This window comes from Megascapheus bottae, chromosome 23 (assembly GCF_031878675.1).
Source record: "Megascapheus bottae isolate mThoBot1 chromosome 23, mThoBot2.hap1, whole genome shotgun sequence".
Lineage (NCBI taxonomy): Eukaryota > Metazoa > Chordata > Mammalia > Rodentia > Geomyidae > Megascapheus > Megascapheus bottae.
Window position 1 is genome coordinate 26958616 of NC_143531.1, and position 10603 is coordinate 26969218.

Genomic DNA, 10603 nt, shown 5'->3' on the forward strand with positions numbered 1-10603 from the left:
ATTTTTCTCAAAGAGGGCTGAATTTCTGGGTTCTAGCATTGCTCCTGTGTTAGCCTAGCCAGTGGCTGGGGCTACAGGTGTGTGTGCCAGCCTATTGACTTAGCACGGTGGTCTTACGCGTTTAAATGCCATTTGGATATGAGCATTCTCCCACTGAATCCTGTTCTGTGTGATGGTAGTTATCAAAAAAATTAAATATCTGTACTGTAAATATGCTTATTTGGTTATTTTAAATCGGATAGGGAAGGAGGGAAAACAAGATGAGGGGTGGGGTTGGGGGAGGGAAATGGGGACCAAGACATGAGAAAGGGTATCAATGTTTGTGAAGTAATGCACCTTCTATCTGGTGAATATAATGTAACCCTTCTATTAATTACAATAAAAATACATGGAAAAAATTAAATATCTGTATGAGCATGAAGATTGAAGGTCAAATCTCAAGTACCTACTATTTAGTTTAATAGAGTAAGAGATAAAAGCTTCAGGAGTTCTAAGAAAAGTCAGCATACAAATTATCTGAGATTTAAAGTTAAAAGAGTAGGTGGATAATATGATTTTTAAACAAAGTACATTTCTCTTGATAGATGTAACCTATTCAGTTTGGAAAAATTAGAAATATAAAGAAGCAGAATGAAACATCTTGGGACGTGGCCTTTTAAGTTAGCTTCTGATTTTTTATGTCTTTGTGATTTTTATAGATCTAAAAATTATGCAAAAAAGTAAAGGTAAGCATTTTAATCTTCATTGTTGAACGATAGGAAGAAATGAAAGGAGGGAGGGAGGAAAGAAAGGAAAAGAAAAAAGAAATAGACAATCAGGATAACAATATTGCAGCTCAGGGTGTTTTTAATTTTGTGGCCTATTTCCTGACCATCTTTTCCAACAGAACTGAGATAGTCCCATAGAATTCAAATGTTCCCCAGAGAACTTCACCAGAAGGTAACTTGAAGAGGACGTGACTTTCAGAGGTGCAAGGACTCACTATGGAAACATTGGTCATTAGATATTTGAACTTCTAACACCTTGACTTTGTAGCAGGTCTAGACTGATGCTAATAATAATATAATACCAGGTAAATACGTGCCATACTACAAAATCTAAAAACATATGCCTAAAGATCATTTTAGTACTATACTTTAGTTAATCTAATAGATCGAAAATATTTTCTGTTCCTTTTTGATACCCTGTAGAACATACTTTGTGCTTACGGCCTGTTTGGGTTTAGACTGGCCACTTCAGTAATCACACAACCATACTGGAGAAGACACATCTAGTATCTCAATAATTTTAAAGATTGTTATTATTGTTATCATTGCCAGTATAAACTCCTAGTTTTGATCATGAGAAATTGTGAGTGGAGAATAAAAATGTGTGACCCAAGTCAAATAATAAGTTCTCTTTCAAGAAGAGGATGGTCTCGTGATGTTTCCCTGCATTGGATGCCTTCCCTCACTGTTGATGAATTAGGTGGGAATTTCATCAGCAGTTCAAAAGAAAAAGAAAAACTCAAGGCATGAGCATTTTTCAAGACTGTAAGAAGAACAAAATAAAAATTGGATTATTATCCTTGCAATTGAACAATGGCTTGATTTTGAAGAGATAATGTATCATCTCTTAGATTCCTCATTTTGAAGTGACTGCATATTTCATACCTCTCAGGAAATTGCAGATGACAAACCTAAAAGCACTTTAATTTAGTGTGGATTAAATAACATCCCAAATGAAACTGATGTAAGTGTGTCGTGGGTAACAGCCAGAAAAATGAAATAGAAAATTATAGTCTGTATCTGATTCCTCACCTGTAAACCATTTTGGCATAAAATGTAGCCAGTGTTCAGGTCATAGCAGGCATATGTTAGAGTTTATTTAATATAAGCCTGAAGCTGGATCTTCACTTTACCAAAAGAAATACTCTTCTAGCCTATTTCATATTTTAGCTCACAGCATCAACCCCATTTTATCCTCTTTTTTGTAGATTATGGGCATATTTTTATTATATTTCTTCCATTTTTAATTGTATTTTATTGTCAGGGTGATGTATAGAGGAGTTACAGTTACATTCATCAAGTAATGGGTACATTACTTCTTGAACACTGATACCCCTTCCCATGTTTTCTCCTGCTTTCCCTCCTTCCACCTCCTCCCAATCATCTTGTTTTCCTCTTCTCTTCCCTTCCTTATTTCAAGTAAGCAAATAAATATATATACAATATACCAGGTACCAAAGTCAGATACGGTAACAACACGAGATACAGTGCAGCACAAAGATGAACGTCATTGATCCACATTATTAGCTGGGAACACTGGAGGTGTGGAGGTGGACTTTAGCCCCAGCTGTTGGTCCCCAGTCTGAGCATGCTCAGAGAATGAAAGCGGGAGGAGGGGTGAGGGAGGGTGGGAACGTGCCAGTGCCTTCCTCACTTCTCAGTTTATTTACCTGTTTCCTGCTTTTGCAATTTTGTCAAAGAGTTTGCTTAGTTCCTACTTGACCTTCCCATTTCTTCCCCTCTCCCTCTTTTCCTGGTGAACAGAGCTCACATGCTTGTAGATCCAGTGCATATCAAAGACATTTCAGCACTTTCAGGGAGAGACTATAAGCAGATTGCCTTCAGAAGAAAGATGAGGAAATCTGACATTAAAGAATCTTCTTCATCTCCCACAGGAAAAAAAAAATCCATAAAGAAAAGAAAAGTAATTACAAATCCAAGAAAACCCAAGCTAGATGCAAACATCCAGGCATCTTGGAAGAGGCATCCTTGCTTATATGTATTGAATGTGCTGGTGCCTGTAACCTCGTGCGGCAGTCTGGATCCCAGGCTTTCTCCTCCATGTCAGTGCAGAGCGCTGTGTCTCTGAAATCCCAGATGCCAGTCATTATCTGAAGGCCCGATCATGCCAAAGCATACTTTGCCTCTGACACCCCGGCTTTGGCTGAAAATTACTGTGCTTGCTTCTACAGGGAAAAAAGTTTCCTAGGAACAAAGGGAAACATAGCTAAACAAATAGCTCTGTGTCCTTGGAGACTCCAGAGTGGAGGGAGAGAAAGACCTTAAGGGAGCCTTTATCCTTCCCACAGCCCTTCAGAGCCGCTCCACATCACCTTAAGGGGGAGGGGGGGGAGACTAGAAACTTCCCTTTATTGTTCAAGGGGTTGTTAGATCCACCAACCATTTCCTTCTTTCCCTACCAAGGTCCTGTGGTATGTCCCATTTACCTTCCACCTCAAACTGGAAAGAAGCCACCGGAAGCACAAGGGATGGAGATAATGAGGGTTAATATAAAGTCTACCCCCAGGACATTATGAAATGCACCTGACAAGATGTGTGTGGCCATATCTAGTCTCTGAGCTTTCCAGAGGGGAAAAAATTCACAGGGAATAGTATGGAGTCTGTTAATTCATTGGCTAGGTGAAATGAAAGGTGGTGTCGGTTTCTGGGAAATAACCCTTTGCCAACTTTCTGTCAACTCTGGTCCTCGAGGGAAGAGTCGTGTGTCTGATGTATAGAACACACATGGCTGGTGGTGTCTCCAAAATGCATCTTAATTTTGCTGCACTGACATTGGAAATGTGTTCCCATGGCTGGATGGAAGTTTCAGCAGCCCAGGAGTCGCCTGTTATTCTTAGGTAACTGAGAGCCCCTTGAGTCCCAGTCACAGACGCAGCACAAGCCTGTATTTCTGAAGAGCTCTTTCCCTCTGGTCCCTGCTTCTCAGGGTGGAGGGATCTCTGCTGCTGGTGCACAGATCCTCATGCATCCAGCTGTCCACTTTGAGCAGCTGGTCCCCAGTGGTCCCCAGGCCCACACCGGAGCACCCATGGGGACCCCCATCTGGCTTGCTCTCCTACCTGTCCACAGTGATAGAAACTCTCCCAGATCACCTCTCCCAGTCCAGCAGGACCTCACAGGCCAGTCACCTACTATTATAGACAGAGAAGAGACCTATGTATGCCCTTGGCTAAAGCAGACCCACTCTGCTTTCTGAAGTTTGAGTCCAGGGTGGCTGAGTCCCCCCTACCTCCAGCCTCCTCCACAGGGGCTGGGAGGTATCCCTTCCCCACCCATCAGCCGCAAGCAGGGGGATTCAGCTCCGCATCACTGCCTTCTGCCTCTCCTCTTCTGTCATCTTTATCGATAGCGGGGTCACAGGTTTCCTTCATATCCAGAGTTTTCCCCAGTAGGGGAATGGAGGGTGAGAGGGTTGGTAATGTGTCCTAGGTCTTCAACATCCATCCTTCTTCAGGAGAAGAAGCAGGGGAGTCCTGTGCAGCGAGAATGGAGTCGTTCCTTCACAGTCCTTGGCGATCTTTGCCTGAAGATGGCATTTTTAGCTGGTGTTAATTCCCCTTTTTTAAAGAAGCTAGAGGTCTTGGGCTCTTTGGAGCTGGAATAATTTTAGGCTTCTCCATCTAGGTGATGTGTGTGCACACGCCCATCTTCTTCAACGTGAGCTCACACACATAGCTGCCACCCCATGGCTGGGGCCATAGCTAGGTCAGCTCTAACAGTCCCGGCCACAGCCAAGCAGAGCTCTCCAGGGACACACGCTTCAAACTAACTATGGAAAAGAAAAAAGAATTCTGCCAGTTCCTTCAGAGACTTGTGTTTAGTCTCTGAAATGACCCACTTTCTCTGACTCAGGGAACTCAGTAGAAACCTCTGGAGAGTCTTCACTGCTGAAAACGCACTCACTTCAGATGAGACCAGAAGCGCATTCACTGCCGCTTCCTAAATCCCGTGTCTCCCGGGAAGCGGTGGATCAAGTGTTTGGAGCATCTGTGTTCAAAAGTTTTAAATACTGCGAGGCTCACTGACACCAGCCTGCGCATGGAAATAAAAGAGGAGATATAGTCGGGACTTTTCCAGGAAAGCTGGTCTCGGTGAGGGAAAGAGCGAATGTTTATAGGACCATCTCACTTCCGTTTGGGATACGTGACTACATTCACAGCATTTGACAGCCATTTCCAGGGTTTGCGTGACTACAAAGTAGATGGATGAATTCAAAAATAAGCATATTTGCGGGAGTGGCAGGTGTCGTCAGCTTAGCAGCTCCCCAGGCCCACTGTGGTTCCTCTCCCCGAGGCCAGTGGCTGCTCCGCCACCTCACCCAGGGCTACAGTTAACCCAGTAGCACCTTGTGACACTCCCTCAGCATCACTGCTCTCCGTCTCTCCCGGGTGAGCCGTCCCATCTCTTTCCTGCCGCTTCCCTGACTGACCCATTACCTTGATCCTCCTGCAGCTCCTCCCAGAGTGGCAACCACAAGAAAACCAAGATGATCCAGAGCACAGAATTCGGTACCCTCATTTCTGTTACTGCAGAATTAGGAGCAAGTCACTCATCCATGAAAAAAGAGGCATGAGAAAGGGGAGCTTGCAGAGAAGAAAGAATTCCTTCAGGAGAATTCTTGGAAAACATATTTTTATCTTAATTGTGGTATATATGTGGATACACACACACATATATGCACATGTGTCACAATGAAATTTCCCATAGGACATAGTGATTCTTTAATTCTTAAACGTGATTAAAAGATGAATAAGAGCTAAAGTAAAAGATAAAATACTATTGTATTATTTGTCCAATCAACTATGCTTTAGTATTAAATAAGAATTGAAAAAATATGTCTTATTTTAAACATTAAATTCAAAAACAAAGAATAGGAAAGGGTAGTGACACAATAAAAAATATTCCAATAATTCCATAAACATTTTATATTAACATCTTTGGCAAAATGTGTTTTTTTAATCAAAATTAAAATGAATGGCCAGTTGCTGGTGGCTTATCCCTGTCATCCTAGCTACTCAGGATGAGGAGACTGAGATTGTGGTTTGAAGCCAGCAAAGTCTATGAGATTCTTACCTCCAACACACTGTTAAAAAAAAAGCCAGAAGTGGCACCGGGGCTCAAGTGGCAGGATGCTAGCATTGGGTAAAAGATATGCAAGCCCTGATTTAAAGTCACAGGATGGGCATTAAAAAGAAAAACTGATATCTCTGCATGATATATATATATATAGATATATATAATTGTCTCTTTTTAACATGCAACCTTTGTGTGATATATTGGTAGATCGATATATTGTCATTTGAAGTTGAAGTCACTTCCTAGCATAGCCTCGAGTCAGTAGCCGTAGCCCTGTGTTCTTTCCCCTCTGTTGCTTTCTGTAGAAAAAGTGTTTCCAAGCTGTTCCTGCTCCCTCTGTCAGGGCTGTAATTCACCAGCTTACCATCGCTTTTACCTTTTGCCATGGTCTCACCTTCCTCCTGTGTCTGTCTCCAGCCTCCACTGTGCCACACCATGGGTTTCCTGAGTAACAGGGAGGTGATGTGACAGATCCAGCTTGTCATTCATGCAGTACATTTTGGTCATCTCTGGAGTAAAACCTCACCAACTCATTGAGCCTTGAGCCTGTGCTCATTTGTTTCTAATGGGGCGCCATTTCTACTGGACACTTCACGGGAAGCCTCTCCAAGCCACCTGTGGCCCCGACCCCTGCCCTGTGCCCCATACCGCATGCTTCTCCCTCATGCTTCTGCCAATCCTTCAAACTTGCCTCATGTACTGCATTCCCTGAGCTCTCGTCTCACTACTGCAAGCACAATCTCCTATTTCTCCTGCCATTACCTCTGTGACAGTTTCTTGAGAAACTGCCTGTCTTCACATTAAGTTTATAGGTCCTCAAAGGATTTGAGAGGGACTTTTCTCCTTGATGTTGTAAAACCCAGCATACTTTATGACTCCCAGCTACACAATAAACCCGAGCTGGCCAAATGAATGTGATGAATTTGAGGCAAACCGAGTGTGTGATAATAGGTACTTGTACTTTGTCTTCTAAGGAAATGAGCAGTCATCAGAGGCCATTCAATCTAGACGGGGCAGTCCATCTGCAGTGACAGTGTACCACTGTCCCCACGGGGCCAAGGACAGTCATGCTGAACCTGGCCCCTTCACGAGGGAGGGGGGAGACTAATGCTTTGTAGAAATGGACTGACCATTCATTATTTATCAGTATTGATACTGTACTACACAGCAGAAATGGGATTGGAAGCAATAAAGATAGGTAAAGGGCAGCACAGGGAACTGTTTGGGAGAAAGACTCCGAGGCCTAATTCTACTCAGTTTTTACAGATATCCTTGCAGGGTCAGAAAAATTCCCTGGAACCACTGCAGGCATCCGTGAGGCATTGTAGCTCAATGTCGACACAGCTCCTGTGACTTCTAATTCATGCGTGGTAAAAGAAGAGAAGTCACTGAGGGTTTGGGCAATCTTGTGATTTTTTGGAACCATGTAGATCTGAGCTCAAATCTTGCCCTATATACAAAGTAACTATAGCCAGTTCTCTTACCTCCCTACACCTGGTTTCCTTGAAATTGCCAAAATAAAACCCACCTCCCAGGTTCACTGTGTGCAAAGATTCTGGCTTCATGCCTGGCCCTCAGTAACTCATAAATATTATCTCCGTCATGAGCCTACCTTTCTACCTCCCCGGCAGAATTCATGTAGGACAGATATATAGCAAACATCTTACTGGTACAACTGAAATTTCTTTATATAAAAATACCTACACCTCTCTAAGGCCTGACAGCTCTAAGCTAGATTCCAAACCATCTTCCTGTGGGGATACGCGCTCACTCTTGTTCACTTGCCAAAATTACATTAGTGCTGGCTCACAGTGCATGCTTGCTTATCGTTGTGCATCCTTTCTGCTAATTGGCCATGTGAGTGCCCCTGAGTTATTAACTACATCCTTTATGACTATGATCTCATGTAAAATAACCTTCCTTACAGCATCATTTGCAGAGAATCCTCTGGGGTTACTAGCTAGCCCAGCAATCAATCAGCAACATATTTGAATCAATTTCTAGAAAGTCATAATTAACATCCTTTCTACTCGTGGCTTTTTAGTGGTTGTTCAGGTTAGATGGCGTTCAGGTTAGGTGAAGCATTGTGTTTTCCTGATTGTTGTTGTTGTTTATATTTTGAAGTGCTACTTTGATATCCATGATGAAATATCTTAAGGAAAAGACACAGTTAGACATGAAATAGCTTACATAGGTCCCGAAGCTATATTTTTTTGCCAGTCCTGGACCTTAACTCAGGGCCTGAGCCCTGTCCTTGGGCTTTGTCAAAGCTAGAGCTCTACCACTTGAGCTATACTGTCTCAGGGCTGTAACATTTCCTTCGGTGCATTGATTGCTGGCCCAGAGGAAATCAGTGTTTTGAATTTTCCTATTAGATCTCATTTAATTAAAGAAAACTACTGGAAACATCATACAATAAAACAGTGTGTATGCCTGTTAGCCAACAACATACCCAGCTAGTATCTCCCTGGTAACTAATATTCACAGCAGGAAGGAATAATTAGTAGTTTGTAGACTAAAGTTCCACTGAAACTTTTTCTGAAACCAATTATTCCTTTCTATACACAAAGACATATGCTTTAATCAAAGCTGCTTTACTGTGAAAACATTGGTTACACTAAACTCTACTGTGAAATAAGAAATGGGATGAATGTTTTCAGGAAAAATAATATCATACTAAGACTACCACAGTTAGATGAGGAGTTAACTGGAAAATTAAATTGGGGAATCAAAATGTATCTTTTTTGTTATAAAGTGGAGATAAAACATATGTGTTAGGATACCATTGCATCCACAGCATCTACATGCATGCATGTATGTGTGTATGAGAACCTAACTGCACAAAAACATGTACACATACATGTCACATATCCATGTTACATATGGTATGCTTGTCTAGCTAAAGCAGTACTTATGCAGGCATAGGCATTTGTGACTGTGTAAAACAAGCATCCATGTCCACAAACATGGTCACTAATTTCACCTTTTTATTATTGACTCATCTTTGAGAATTTTCTAATAAGCTTGAGTGCAATGTCATGTGTTTGGTTGTTGGTTAGAGTCTCCTTCATGGAAGATCCATTCTATGTACCCAAGATAAGTGAACACTGGAGCTTCCAAACATGGATCCAAACACCAAACAAATATCCATATAAAATACAAGTAGGTTTTTTTTTTATCTTGCCATACCTTACGTGGTCTTGATGGACATTTGACACCAACACCCAAAATTGCTATGTGGGGTCGGACAGGATGCCACTGCCTTTTTATCATAATGCTGTTGATGAAAAGGGCAGGCTCTGATTTGCATTTTGAGCTTAAAAAGTAACTCCTGAGTTGTCTCCTAGAAGAAGGAGGAAGTGCTTCGGTGGAGAAAATACTTCAGGCATCCAAGGAACCAGTGTAAGTCCTAGATCCAAAAGAGTGGAAGATGGCTACATGAATTAAAATTGGTTTCTGCATAACTTCACTGTGGAAGCAGGTCTTCATGTCGTAAAATTAATTGCTAAAAGCAATAAATAAATAAATAAATGGCACCGGGGTTACATGTAAAGTTCCTGTGTGTTGATGGAAATTGAGAGATCTAGGTCTTCCAGACAGAACCTGGTCTGTGGCACAGCAAGGATGATGGTAGGAAGTCTTCGTTGGAGGGTGGTGGTTAACTCTGCTCTCAGAACGCAGAGAGCGCATTTCACACAGGTACAGTTCTGTCATCAGAGACACATCATTAGGCCTTCAGCCTCCACTGGTGTAGCGCCAGGCTTAGCTTCCAAGAGTCGTGTCTACAGCAACTGTCAAGTGTTCGATCAACGCTCATTCTCCTGTCTGCAGGCTGTTTTCTCTGAGAGGGACTGGAAGAAAACCAAAGACAGCCTCGGCCTTGGAATCGAGTGAGTTAATGAATGGAATTGAGTTAGTCAGGTCCACGGAGAGGCAGCACCATGGCATCAGATGAGCAAGTTATATGCCGCTTGGGGGTTTATGGATATTTAACCATTTTGCATCGTGGTGACTACTATTACAAAAAGCATCCCATATTAAAGAAAATGTGTCAATCAGGTATTGCTCTGTGGAAAAATAATATAAAATATCTGAAAGGTGGGTGAAAAAAAACTTGAAAAGACTGTATGGTAAGATCATTTATAATAAAGTAGCTGCTATTGGGGACATAGGTCATGCTTGTGGTTGCAGATTTTTCCAAAATAGCGATCTTGAAATGCACTTTTGATTGTATCCTCCTGGAACTAATCCAATTAAACGTCTTCTACGAGGAAGCATCTTCTAGGGCTTTCTCCTATTTAACTTTCCCCAACCTGCTAGCTGAATGGTGATCTCACTATGCAGCAGTCAGTGGCAGGAACTCTATCCTGGATAAATGTTTAGGATCATTTGTTCTAAACATCTGTGGGGTTAAGGAGAGAGGGCTCATAATAAACGTCAGTAATCATAGCAGGTAGCACAGCATGATATCTTAAAAAGATCGTGAAAATTCAGAATCCATGTGGGATGGGTATGGAAATGGCTGCTAAGGAAGATTCACAGCACAGACCAAAAAGTGAATAGGAAAAGAAGAAAGTCGTGAAAATGTTTATTTCACCTCCATAGAAGTTAAGTCTGTGAGTTTGTTCCACCAACCCGTCAAAGCCATTTTGCTAAAGATGTCAGTGATTTAGTGCAATAGTCATCCATATCTATTTTGAGCAGGGTTGAAATTTCTCCTGCTCTGATGGAATTTAGAT

General features: G+C 42.0%; 1 protein-coding gene across 4 annotated transcripts in view; it reads left to right on the forward strand.

Annotated features, from left to right (window-relative positions):
* Rnf150 (ring finger protein 150) overlaps window positions 1-10603 on the forward strand; it is a 98126-nt gene that overhangs the window by 78636 nt on the left and 8887 nt on the right. Inside the window, exons 7-8 of one of the 4 annotated variants that reach the window (XM_090356914.1) lie at window positions 699-725; window positions 887-1505. The exons of 1 other annotated variant lie outside the window; for it this stretch is intronic. In XM_090356914.1, coding sequence (XP_090213040.1) covers window positions 699-725; window positions 887-897 — 38 coding nt within the window. In that variant the 3' untranslated portion in view covers window positions 898-1505. Of the gene's footprint in view, window positions 1-698; window positions 1506-5240; window positions 5519-10603 lie in introns of those variants that run through there. 2 more of the 4 variants (XM_090356913.1, XM_090356915.1) reach the window with 2 other exon arrangements.